The sequence below is a fragment of the Trichogramma pretiosum genome, unplaced genomic scaffold (genome assembly GCF_000599845.2).
Source record: "Trichogramma pretiosum strain Unisexual culture from Peru unplaced genomic scaffold, Tpre_2.0 scaffold69, whole genome shotgun sequence".
Taxonomy (NCBI): Eukaryota; Metazoa; Arthropoda; class Insecta; order Hymenoptera; family Trichogrammatidae; genus Trichogramma; species Trichogramma pretiosum.
This window is the reverse complement of record NW_019641608.1, coordinates 858,896-872,233: the sequence shown is the minus strand read 5'-3', so window position 1 is coordinate 872,233 and position 13,338 is coordinate 858,896. Positions and strand designations below refer to the sequence as shown.

At 32.8% G+C, this 13,338-nt stretch overlaps 1 protein-coding gene across 1 annotated transcript; it reads right to left on the bottom strand.

The window, feature by feature from the left end:
• Positions 1–1,444: 1,444 nt before the first annotated feature.
• On the bottom strand, positions 1,445–11,927 carry LOC106648527 (polypeptide N-acetylgalactosaminyltransferase 5). The gene is made up of 8 exons (XM_014365465.2): positions 11,497–11,927; positions 9,122–9,893; positions 8,742–9,060; positions 8,491–8,668; positions 6,622–6,802; positions 5,924–6,192; positions 5,718–5,852; positions 1,445–1,804 (listed from the first exon to the last, which is right to left on the bottom strand). The coding sequence occupies exons 2-8, from the start codon at positions 9,735–9,737 to the stop codon at positions 1,652–1,654; spliced, it is 1,851 nt and encodes a 616-aa protein (XP_014220951.1). The 5' UTR covers positions 9,738–9,893; positions 11,497–11,927; the 3' UTR covers positions 1,445–1,651.
• Between the last annotated feature and the right edge of the window lie 1,411 nt (positions 11,928–13,338).

Genomic DNA, 13,338 nt, shown 5'->3' with positions numbered 1-13,338 from the left:
AAACTATAATTTTGTTATTGTTATAATAATAAAAAGTACACTTATTTTTATGCACCTAAGGTAAATGTTCCAATAACCGGTTGAGTTAGGGGCTTAGCTATAGAGTATTAATATTTTATAGTGACGAATTCACAGATCGTTGTCTTTTTTGTGCTACTGTGATGATTCTATAATTCTATTGATATATTGCGCAATAAAATAGCTACAGCAATTGCTTTGCTACGATGTTACCAAACGTTTTGCCTATTTCACTGGAGCACTTTTTTTTAATTTCTCTGCAAATATAAATTTTTTTAACCCATTAACGACCAAAATGCTTGATTTTTTGTTGGTTTTTACAGCGATTTTTTTGATAGTTTTAGACCTTCAAAAATTTCGTCCTATTTTGATGTAAAATTTAATGCCCTTTCATGAACTAATCTCAGAAATTTGATTTTTTGCGTAATAAAAAAGTTATAGCTATTTAAACAAAAAAAAGGAAAAATTTTGGCAAAAAATCAAGTTTTCGATTTTTTTTCGCCATGCTACCGTTAAGGAATCACGATATAATTATGATCAGGGGTGATCATGACTATCAAAGTACCTCAGGGAATTTTCATGAATTTTTCAAGCACGACTTTTCAAACTTTAGTTTTGTGCACCTTTTCTCTAAACTCAATAGTTTTCGAGTAAAAATGAGTAATGTTTTAAATGAATATGAGTTATTTTTTTTCGAAGGAATGGTTCAAAAATTCCATAAAAATTCGCGGAGGTACTTTGATAGTCGTGATCGCCCCTGATCATAATTATATCGTGATTCCTTAACGGTAGCATGGGGAAAAAAAATCGAAAACCTGATTTTTGCCAACATTTTTACGTTTTTTTTTGTTTAAATAGCTATAACTTTTATATTACGCAAAAAATCAAAATTTTGAGCTTAGTTTTTGAAAGGGCGTTATATTGTACATCGAAATAGGTCCGTGCGAAATTTTTTTAAAATCTAAAACTATAAAAAAAATCAGTGCAAAAACCAACAAAAAAATGAAGCATTTTGGTCGTTAATGGGTTAACACGTTTATCTTTTGCATTAACTAGTATACCTCGATTATTTGTACTTGTATATCATCATCTTCTGACTCAATCACATTACTTGATCTGTTAGTGTTGGGTACCTTTCTCTGCTCTCTACGATGTTTCCTCTCTCACTGACACGATATCGTCTCTCTTTTTGCTTAAACTCTTTCTTTTACATTTAATTTATTAAACTTTTACATGCCTATGATTTATTGAAAACTAATCGTTAAAAGATGTTAGAATGGAGCAGTATAATTGACGTGTTGTATCCTCGACAATTCAACCAAAAGTCCAATTTAGCACTATATGAGTTTTTTAGGTTGGAAAAATTACCAAGATATATATTTTTTTATCTACTTACAATAGAAGAATAATAGTGTCGAATAGAATATTAAATAACGTATACATATTTTATTATCAAATTACATGAACGTCAACTGGAATATTTATAACAACATTATAATATTATATACATATTTTGAGGAAGATGAATTTTAGCATTTTGTAGAAAACTCTCATCCTTGTTTACATAATGTAAATAGTTTGTAAGGTCTTATTTAAAGTTTTTTAGTACAAATATTTAATAATACAATTCCGTCTACTTGCTCGCTTGCCATTTGAATTTACTTTGCATCAACCACTTTTGATCAGCTGAATTTGTATCACATTCCGATAGTGTTGGAAGTATTACATTATTGGATGATGATTTTGTTAGACAGTATTTCGTATTTGCATGTTTGATCATTTTATTCTGAAATCATAAAAGATTATTTTTATTTCATTTTGCACAAAATTTATGTATTAACTCTACATTACTTCTAATCTATCATGCGGGAGACTCGCCTGGCTCAAAACATACTAAAGTAACAAACCATTTGCTTGACATTTACTTGTTACGTCACCCTTAATTTATTATAAACAATTATAAAAATCATGTATGCTAAAATGACGCAACGGACGCGAATGCTTCTTTTAGGGTGTGAACTAGGCACGCAATTCAATAGTTCGATGGAAATCGATGTCGAGATGAAGTTATGTCGGTTTAGCGTGAAAAACATTCAACTTGAGAATCTGCTATCAATTAGCATCTTCTATCGTTGGGTTTTCATAGACGCGCAAGTACTGACAGATACTTTCCCCCAGAAATTATGCAAAAACTCAGGGTATATTGAGGATCCACGGAGGCCTCTGTGCGATTCATCTATCTTCTTATCCGGTGTACGAAGCTCATGTCACTTTGTACTGCGATTTCAATGAATTATACGGACTTGTTTTAAATTAAGCTGCGAGTCCAACGCGGAATCTAATTTGTAATCGGGACTAGTGTAGCTAATACAGTGCAGCTAATCAGGAGCTAGTCAGGCCAGTTGCAGCGTGAGAATCGTCCGCTAGGCCTACGTATATTGTTAGCAATTAGTTGAGTAACCCTATAGGCATAAATCAACCTTTTGTATTCAAATATATGAATGTCCGTGAATAAATTGAATTGTAATTATTTATACACACTCGGAGAGAAAAATGTTGGAATGATTTCGAAGCGCTGCGCATGGACATATTCCGTAATACGTTTGATGTAATAATTCCATGCGTATATACCCCTGGAATTTGCACGACACAAGATCTTGGGATTGACCGCGTGCGTTGCCGCCGCCGAAAAGCGTAGCAACTACATGCTTGTGCATGCGACTACATGATTGTGCCTTGTGATCTTGGATCTTGTGCCGTGCAAATTTCAGGGGTACGCATGGAATTATTACATGAAGCATAGTACGGAATATATCCATGCGTAGCGCTTCGGAATAATTCCAACATTTTTCTCTCCGATCAGTAATAGCACCTACTATTGAAATAGGAAAAAGGATTGACTTACAATCGCAGGGGTTAACAATAAGAATTAACACTTTTAAATATATTAATATATAAGTTGCTTTATTAACATAGCCGTACAGCTCGAGACATACTCATGAGCGAACTGAACTTAGCTCAGAAAGTGCGTTACGCGTGCACAGCGTTGCAAGTGCAATATACACGAGTAGTGCGGTATATATAAAATCGTGAATTTATATCTTCAACGCCTACCTACCCAGTCACTCACATTGCAGATATTTTCCCCTCTTTCTCAGAAAGAATATAATCATTGTATAATTAATATTATTGTACATCTCTTGATGTAAATATGTAGGTTCTAGCTAGGAAGTTTATATATAGGGGAGTATATAAAAAAGAAGTGTATATATAGAGAAGTTTATAAAGGGAAACTTTATTTCCTAAAATGATCTCCGAAGATCCTGAAAAAATTTGAAAGTCTTCCTCGATTAATTCTAAGACTTGAATCTTTATAATCTGACGCGGATCCTGAAAAGGTAATTGAATTTTACCAAGGCCCGAAATGAGGAAAATTCCCGTGTAAAATATTGTCAATCTTCTTTGTATTCTTACAAATTCGAAAGTTGTTCAACCGATTGAATCCAACTTGATAGTGGGCCTTGAAAATATTGGCCATTGACTTATATGTTGAATGCAGAATATACATTTATAGCACTGTATGGCATAAGTTCACATTTATGGCACGCTTTTTTGTGGGATAAGTCGCACATTCTGGCACCGCAGCGTTCGCATCATACTCGCATGCGCTCGCGCGCTAACCTCACTTCACGCTACCAGAAGTGCCACTCATGACTCGGAAAAGGGGGCATAAATGTGAACATTGCACAGTACTATAAAATGTTGTTCGATACTCGGGCCATAGGGGACACTTTTCGGCCCAGCTATTAGGACCTTCACTGCGCTCGGGCCCTAAACTACGCCGTGCCAAAAAGTGTTACTTATGGCCCTTGTAGCGAAAACTACTATTTTAAGGTTAAACCAAACTTTGAAAATGCACGTATAATGTACTCAACCCGATTAAATAAAAAAAAATATGTCTCAAAATTGAATACAAACAACGACTTGTTCTATCTTAGTCATAAAACTAAAATCGGATTAAAGAGAGACAATTTTTTGGTTCCAGTTATTAAATCTCGCTATTAAGACACATCAACTCTGGGGATTACTTATGTTTATAGCTTTTAAATTCGATTCGTGTATGTTCGCAGAGGTTTTTTATCTATAGATAAAAAATACTGAGGATTTATCAAAAATCGCAAAAGAGGGTTTATCTCCCAATTGAATTATTGATTAAACACTCTTCGCCTGATACTGAGAAGCGTTTATACAGAGGTTAGGCTAGCTTTTTTTCATGCATATGATCATCGTCTGACGGGTATGTGACTGCGTAATTCGCGAGGGCAAATATAGTTAGATTAAGAGGTCAAATTCAAGTAAGTAAAGAAAACGTTAAGGCTTATATAGAGGCATCCATTGAAATAAAATTTAGTGACAGTTCTGGTGAAATGCTCTTTCTTTTATGAGCCACTTCAAAGTCATACAGCTTCTTGCGACGAGGCATTCAAAGATGAGGCTTATCGTGACTTGTGGGATAAAACATGCAGAACGGTCAAGTCTCACCTCCCAAGTAGAACCTAACGCGCTGAGTGCTTTAGTCGCTATTCCCAATAGAGTTGTTGTGAAAGCATATTTTAACATTTTTCATCGTGTTTCACTGTCGTCGATTCACGGAGGAAAGAAAAAAGCTGCCACTGCCTTTGAGAATGAAGCAGGAATGTCCCCTTCGGAGAAATGACCTTGAATAGAATCGGTAACCGTCCATTTCCCCACTTACATTACCCCCAATACCATTCTTATGGATAGAAAATTTCCAGATTGAAACGATGGTTCATAACGATGGTCATCGCGTGTGCTCGATTATTTAAGTTTAATAAGAGATAACATTTCTCTAGATTAATATAATTAAACATGAAATAAAAATAAAAATAAAAAATATTAAGTTAGCTGTCTATGAACAGCCATCAGAAGTGAAACTTCAAACAAGTCACAATGTAATTGAAAAAAACAAAAATTTGAAATCGAGAAAAGTTGATGAAAATTCCAAAATTAAAATTTAACTAAAAGAAAGGACCCTGATGTTTTACTTCTGGTGGTTAGATTCTCTAGAATGCATTGTATATGAATTAGCAGCGTCTCGCCACTGTCGAACGCCGGCCAATCATAGCGCGCTAAGCATACAGACGTTACTGAGACTAAAAACATTCAATCCGTATGTCCGCCCGACCGTACGGACGCTCGTTTTTCACGACTTGATCTCCCATACCCAACGCACGTACAGAAGTTTTACTTTAAAAATTCGGCAAGCCCTTCAAAAAGTGCGAGCCACACAAGAGTCTTCTAATGTGTTGTTGTTTGGCAGGGCTACACACACGAAAACGCATAGCGCGAGTGACTCGAGGGAGTGAGAGGGACCGAGTTATATGATGCCACGTAGACGTTACAAACGCATGAACGTAAGTCGACCAATCACGAAGTTAACAGACGCTAATGAGACTTATAACTTACAATCCGTACGAAAGGGCGCTCGGACGCTCGTTTTTTACAGTTTGACCTTCTATACCCAACGCGCGTAAAAAATTGTCATTTAAAAAATTACTTTAATATTAATATATAACTAACACTAAATAATTCAGCGACTGTTTGATGCACAATGGTTTTATTACTGTGCCATAATTCTTTATACTAGCATATACGCCTGAAAACAAATTAATACAGACCTCAAAATTGTAAATCCACACTTGATTCCCACCCATACCATGACATCTGACAATTTTTATTCGTCCTTTGGGATTAGTGGCATCCAAGCACATATCATCAGACATAATCTGCTGCCGTTTTGTGTAAGCAAATATCTATAAAAAAAATAAAATTTAATATATACATAAAAATTTACAGAAATTTGTCAACTAATTTTTATATTTACCTGATTTCCCCCGAGGCCATGACAAAGACTTATTCCTAAATTTTCCCCGGTTCTTCTACCCATAGTGTCAAGACAAAAATGTTGAGTTTGATATGAATTAACATCTTCATTGCTCACAGAATTTTTTATATCCCCTAGATAGTAATAGTCCAGAGGCATCGGAGATTCCGGATAAATATTTTCTAAGTACCATCTAAAACTTTTGCATTGTAATGTTTCTCTTAACTTTAGTCTACTAGTAACATCTCCAACCTTAACACTTCGAGCTCCTGCAATAATGAGTGAAAATAAATGTTTTGAGTCCTTCAGAAACCTTAAATAACTTGTTTTATTCAATATTTTCGTCAATATTTTATTCAAATTAAATTCTTATCTCATGTTGTGAAAAAATCTGTTTCATTATCACGAGTAAATGTGCGAAATTCGAATAAAAGACTGAACATTGAAATCGATTCAATTTATAGAAATAATAATGAAAAATATTGAAAAGTTAGCCTAAAACTCACAAAAATCGGCTAGATCTCAATAAGACATGGAAATTTTAATAAATAACGATGGAAAAAAAAACTCATTTTCAAAATTGAGTAAAACAATATATCCTTTTGATACCGAATAAGTCCGTAGGTAAAAGAAAATAATTAGTTTAGAGTTCTATTTATAATTAGAAATTATATCTATTTTTATATCTTAATATTTACCTGGATTCATCGCATAGTAAAAATCTCTCCATTCATCCATCCATACTTCGGCAACTCTCGCTGCATTGTGAAGCACTATTTTACTTACTCCGCCAGGAAAGGTGTATGGACTTTTATCTCGGAATACGTGTCCAACGTGCGAACACGGACTAATTTCCAAAATTCCTCCGCATTGCCACACCTATAAGAATGTTTATAAAATATAGGTCAATATTCAGATTTTTTGAAGCTAATAACTGACCCTGTCGTTATTAGGTTTAACCCATTAAGTTCCAAGATGACGTTTTTTCAACACTTTATTCGGCCAATGTATTGTTTTTGAAAATGGGGTCAAAAAAATATGCGAGTATTTAATTCTAATGTAAAATTTGATGCCCTTTCAGAGTCTGATCTCAGATTTTGGAAAAAATGATCAGGTCAAAAGTTAAACATCATTTTTTAAAATAAAACGTGATTTTGAAAAAATTTTTATTATTTTTCGAATTTGCAAATGGAAACCATTAGAAATCTTTGGGGTTTCGTGCAAATATCGCGTCCTCAATACCTAAACTAAAAGTTAGCTAGGTTTAGATTGAAGAAAATAAAATTTAAAAATACACTTTTTTCTCAAGCCCTTCGTTTTTGAGAAAAATCCTAGAAGTTTTCGTTCATTTATTCGTGTTTCGACCGTCATTTTTGTGTTTAAACATTAATTTTTTCAATCGGAACCACGCTAACTTTCTGTTTAGATATCGAGGACGCGTTATTTGCACAAAACCCTTGAGATTTCAAATGGTTTTCATTTGGAAATTCGAAAAATAAAAAATAATTTATTTTCAAAATCACGTTTTTTTTATAAAATGAAGTTTAACTTTTGACCTGATCATTTTTTGGAAAATCTGAGATCAGATTCTGAAAGAACATTAAATTTTACATCAGAATTAGCTACTCACATATTTTTTTGACCCTATTTTCACCAAAGAACAGTGACCGAATAAAGTGTTGAAAAAACGCCCTTCGGGACTTAATTGTTTAATAGTTATTTATGCAACAAGTGACCAAAAGGCATTTTTGCGCACAGTGTATACACGAAGGCTGGCGTCATTGCGAACAAAAAAGATGTAAGGGCCGGCTACACTGAAAGAAATAGGTTGATTTGGGAGCACAAGTATTTACTACGACGGCACGAGAGGCTTGTTTTACGTACACTGTGCGGAAAAAGGAGGACACGTATTGCATACTAGTTATTTATGTAACAAGTGCCCAAAAGGTGTTTTTGGGCACGAGTGTGCGGAAAAGGGCACGAGTACCGGCTATGCCGGCCCGAGTGGGTGTTTTTTCCGCACACTGTGCACAAAAAGCTGGGCACGTGTTGCATACAAAAAACCGCTGCCAATTTATTGGCAAAGAGCTTCCTCATAAAAAATAATATTAATAAAAGGCATCGGTTATTAACGTGAAAATTCGTATTTTTAAATTTTGATTCACTGTCTACTGTCCTAACTACCAGACGATCACGACCATCACTACATTTCTATGTTATCAAATTCTTTTAGCGTCATAATCACAGTTAGACGTTACAGCTTAAAATTAATTTATACAAAAAAACAACTTTTCATTTCGAGTCGTTAATTTTACAAATATTCGGTAAATTTCTATTTTTTTGGTCTTAAATTAAAGCCTGACTGCTCTGCTTCCATTCTACCGAAAAAAAATACACGGTCACATAAAATTATTTCATAATTGTCTCATATTAATTAAATTAATTGTTTTTTACTATTCAATGTAACGATTAATACCTTGTAGCTATATCATCCGAATACGAGCCATCCATCCCTATCAAATCGATTATAATAAATATAATTGATTTAATTATGCAATAAAACTTACTCTGAAACTCATTTCAAGATTTTCTCCTCCCCATATATCCATACCTTCATCATAGGTACCAAGCTCATAAAAGTAATCTTTGTCAATTGCAAATAATCCTCCAGCCATTGTTGGAGTTCTTAGTGGAGCAGTTCTGTCACCTTTACGTCTATCCATTTCTCTTTGAGGTACTCTGTACCTGAGAATATTAGAACGTTTACAAATTATTTCATAAAAAGAAACTTAGTAGAATTTGAGGAATATTCACTAACCATCTGAAATTGAGTTTCCAATTAAATCCACCCCAAGTCATATCACTTGCTGTGACATACTCAAAAGTTTCATCGCTAATAACGTCTATGATTGGACACACAACGATCTTTCTATTGCTTGCAATCCGACTTAATAAGGGCTCTAACCAACCTTCCGTACACTCGCAATGAGCGTCAAGAAACGTTATGACTTTTCCCGTAGTATGCTTGGCTCCTAAAAGTCTAGCTCTTATCAGTCCAGATCGCACTTTAGTTCGATATACATAAGTCGGAACAGGAAGAGATTTGACATAATTTTCCAAGTCTTGTTTTAAGTGATCTAAACAAAAAAATTAAAAATTACAAAAAGATAATACTTATTCGAAAATTCAAAGTCATACCTCTATCACTGAAGTCATCGACGAGAATGATTTCTTTCAATAAAGATGTAGGAGATCTATTAATTACTGACCATACAGTTCGTAGAAGGGTACTCCAAGCTTCGTTATGGAAAACAATTACAATACTCGTGTCAGGTAAAAGCTTTGGATATTTTTTATTTTTACACGCACTTAATCTTACATCTTTTAAAGATCTATTAAGGGAAATCATATTGCTTGCCAGAAGATTAAATTGATTTAGTTTAAAAAGTTCTTTCTGTAAGGATTCTTGTTCAGGAGGTATGTTTACAGCTTTGCCCATTTCTCCTGGTAAATTTTCGTTTTCTCGAACTATTTTTGCAGGTCTCCATAACTTCAATTCATTTTTATTGTAGGCATTTTCTACTTCTATGATGGAATTTAAAGATAAGTCTTTTGCAGATTCATGCATCGATTTGAAATATTCTTTATCATTTGTTTTTTGTGGGTAGTTCAACTCATTAACTTGACAATTGAGACCAGAACCATTTATACAATCAGAGTAGAACATGAGAATCAAAATATCTATGAAAAACCAAACCAATGACGTAAGTAGAACCACTTGGCAAGTATGAATGCGAAATTTTGTGCGGAGCATTTTAATTTCAAAGTATAGCTAAATTCAGTCAATACTAATACATCAGTACAACAATGTTATAATTGTATTACATTGGTTTCAAATTACGGAAATGTAATAAATGCATCAAATGACTATTGTTTCATTTCTTGACGATTGACAATTTTGAAGTTGACTCTGAAAAAAAATTTAAAAAATCATTATCATTTAAGCAATTGCATGTATGAAAGTATACTGTGATATAATTAAGATTAAAATGAGTAGGTAACCATTTGTATGTATTGTTTTATAATAAGTGAATCAGAAGAAACATAACTTACAAGGAATCATTTCACCTTCAGAAACCGGATATCTATTAACATTTTTCAGGACTCTAAATATTCATAAAAAAACAAGAATCTATTCTTTAATTCGATCTCAAGTTCTGGACAAAAATCGTAATATAATCAATTGAAAAATTCTTCAAGATCAGCCTCGTTTTTTTCAAAATGAGTCCTGAAAATGTGAATCTGAATACCTTTTTTCTAGACTGATTTTCGACTACGTAATAGTAACTACCGCTTTATCCTCATTTGATAACACTTGTATGGTATTTTAGCCGTTTTTGAATGAAATGGTTGAGAACTGTACTATTTCACTAATGTTATAGATTATTTAATTTTATAAATCATAACTCTTAACATATGACAGTGAAATACATTTCAGAAATGTTTCAAATTCTAAGCGTAATGATCATTTAATCTTTTCCATAAACTGAGGAAATTGAGTTGAACTGAGGTAACTTGAAAGTTTTAATGTGCAACCTATCATAATATTAAAGATATAGTTGCTTAATCTTAATTTGAGTCCAAACAAATTATAAGTTATTAGAATAAAACTATTGATAAAATGTTCAAGCTATAAAATTTCAACTTGACTACAACTACAATCAAAAGCAATTGTTTAGCAAAACATTTGATGCTGCAATGCAATTTTGTGTCATAAAATGAGCAATTATATTATTTGGTAGCAAATATGAACATCAACAGTTTCTAAATTCATTTGAAAATCACAGACTAACATTTTTATAAAATTTTTGATCGTACAATAATTGATAACCATTTTCTAGATAAGCACATATGTTAATAACAAAAGTTAGATATAAGGTATTAATTTGTAATATTAAATTGATCATCTTTGATAATGTAACGTTTAAGCCAAAAACTTTTTTCAAGCTTACTTTCTAGTTCTTATATTACTATTATTAGTACATAGAAACGTAAACTTAATAGTTAAAAGAAAATAATATACTTATTTTTTATCTACTACATTATGTTTATAATTATGGCACAAGACATTCAGTATTAGTATTAGATGTAATAAAGATTTAATTATTTTAGTCGTATCATAACTATAGAAAATATTTCTTTAAAGTTCTGAAATTTTCAATTTAAATGATAGCTAGATTCCTCTATAGTTTCTCAAGTTAAAAAACACAATAAATTAATGATAAAGTTTCTCAAACAAGCAGAAGTGTTTGATATTCCGCTATCATATGCTATATATTTTAATTAAAGGTTATATTTTAAATTGTCTTCAAGTTATACACGAACAAATGGTAACTTTTTTTTCAATATAAAATATCAACCAGTAACTGTTAATATTAATCATTGTGGTTGAAATAAAAATAGTGAAGAAACATTCTAAATAGTAGATGTATAAAAAACTGATAACCCTCTTTCATTATTCAGAATTCAGTATTAAACTTTAATAAAAAGTAAAAAATATGCTTTGAACTTACCATACTATATCCTTCAAAATACTTTAATCTCATCTGTTAATCATTTAATAGTAATATTATAGATTATAAAAAATTTTGTGATAAGTCAAATCTTAAAATTTGCAAAACAAAGAATTTCATTTTATAAAAATATATAAAATTGATTCATCAGAAATCTTCATTGAAGATATGACGACAGTTCTCACAATTGAAATAACTTTTCGAAATCACATTCATTTCATTTCTGTACCATATTTTCAGTAGAGAAATGAAAACAACACAGACTTAGCACTCGAAAACTATGTATACACATAGTAAAATTTGAGTGATTCTTAATAGCAAGGTTTCGCCTCGGTACAATATTTGTGTATGTGATTATTATACAGTAGAATGCAGAATACACTATACGTATCTGCCGCGTCACTAGTACATTAAGGTGACTCTATACAGAAAGAAAATCAGGTAATGATTCGTGCAATTTGTTCAGTAACTTGAGAATACCAATATCATCCAAAAATCGTAAAATTTAAAAAAAAACCTTCAAAAACCCGAATATAATTGTTATCTTTTATTTCTATGTTTTTATCAAATTTGATCAGTCTCTTAATATATTATCAATAATAATCGAGGATCGCAAATCGTGATCCGATTGCATTAAAGATTTAAATGAATATGCAAAGCTTTGACACGTGATAAGTATTTTTTCACGGGAACTCGAGGGTACATCGACAAGTCCCGGCAGAAACATTTGATGACTTAATTTCGATGAATTGGTAATACAAAGTTTGTGGTGTTTAAGTCAAAAACTGTCTAAGCAGATTTTTAACAGTCGAGTGCACTTTTTAAATGCAAAACTGCAAATACTGTGTTATAATCTGATATGTATACAGTGTGTGGTGTGTGTGTGTTAGCCGCGAGAGGGCGCGCTACGCGAGCGCCACACAGCGCGAAGCCTCGTGAAAAGTCGGAGCAGAGAGCAGATTGACTTGAACCGCGGAGTCGAACGTACGCTCGAAGACTCCGAAGTGGTTCTGCTCGTTGGGTGTGCTTGGTAGGCACGTAAGCTGTTTTAAACAGAGTGTGGGAGAGCGAGACATCCTGACCACAACATTCATAAATAAACTGTACCTTTGTTTTATTAATTGAGTTAAATAAAAGTGTCTCATTTATTCGTGGCCCTCCCAACCCTATTTATTACAACTGTAATATTATTTTTTTTTAAGTGAAAGTTACTTCCTTTTTAGAAAACCAGGCGACAAAATACTATTAATTTCATAAAACTTGCTTCTTGAAACGTAGTCTTTTATTTCAAATATATTATGTATTTTTATACAATTTATCTTCCGAAGAAATATTTGAATCACAGTGAGATTCGAACCAAGGTCTTACGATTATCCGTCCCGGCACTTTGTATCCATTAAGCATTTCATCAGTCAAATATTTGTGGTGACAGCTGGAATTAGACGATTTCAATTCCAGAATAATGCTTTTAGTATACAAATACGGCTTGAATTGTCATATATATCTCCTTCCACGTAAATAAATCCACTTTAATTTCGTCCAGTTCTTTCCGGAAGAACGTGCGATCTTCCGTATGCTTATGTGGCATTTCACGTCAACTTTCCTAGTGCCGCGCGGCGCGGCAGAATTAAGTCAAATCACTAAATTTGCAAATCGCTGTAAAAGTATTAAAATGCACCTATAGAAAAAAACGAACACATGATTTCGATGGAAAATTGCCTTAGCTTTTCGATGGTGAGGTCAGATTTTCCGAAATATTACGCTTTACCCGAGAAAATCGCTGGGAAAACTTTAAAGTCGATTATCTCAAAAACTTCATTTTTAAGATTTTTTTAAATAGTC

What these genes read in the sequence shown, in the direction of transcription:
- LOC106648527 (XM_014365465.2), bottom strand. Translation starts at nt 9,737, where the DNA reads ATGCTCCGCACAAAATTTCGCATTCATACTTGCCAAGTGGTTCTACTT. An exon ending in TTACTATGCGATGAATCCAG is followed by an intron (nt 6,193 to 6,621) that starts GTAAATATTAAG and finishes TCATTATTGCAG; the next exon opens with GAGCTCGAAGTGTTAAGGTT. An exon ending in TGTGGATTTACAATTTTGAG is followed by an intron (nt 1,805 to 5,717) that starts GTCTGTATTAAT and finishes TTATGATTTCAG; the next exon opens with AATAAAATGATCAAACATGC.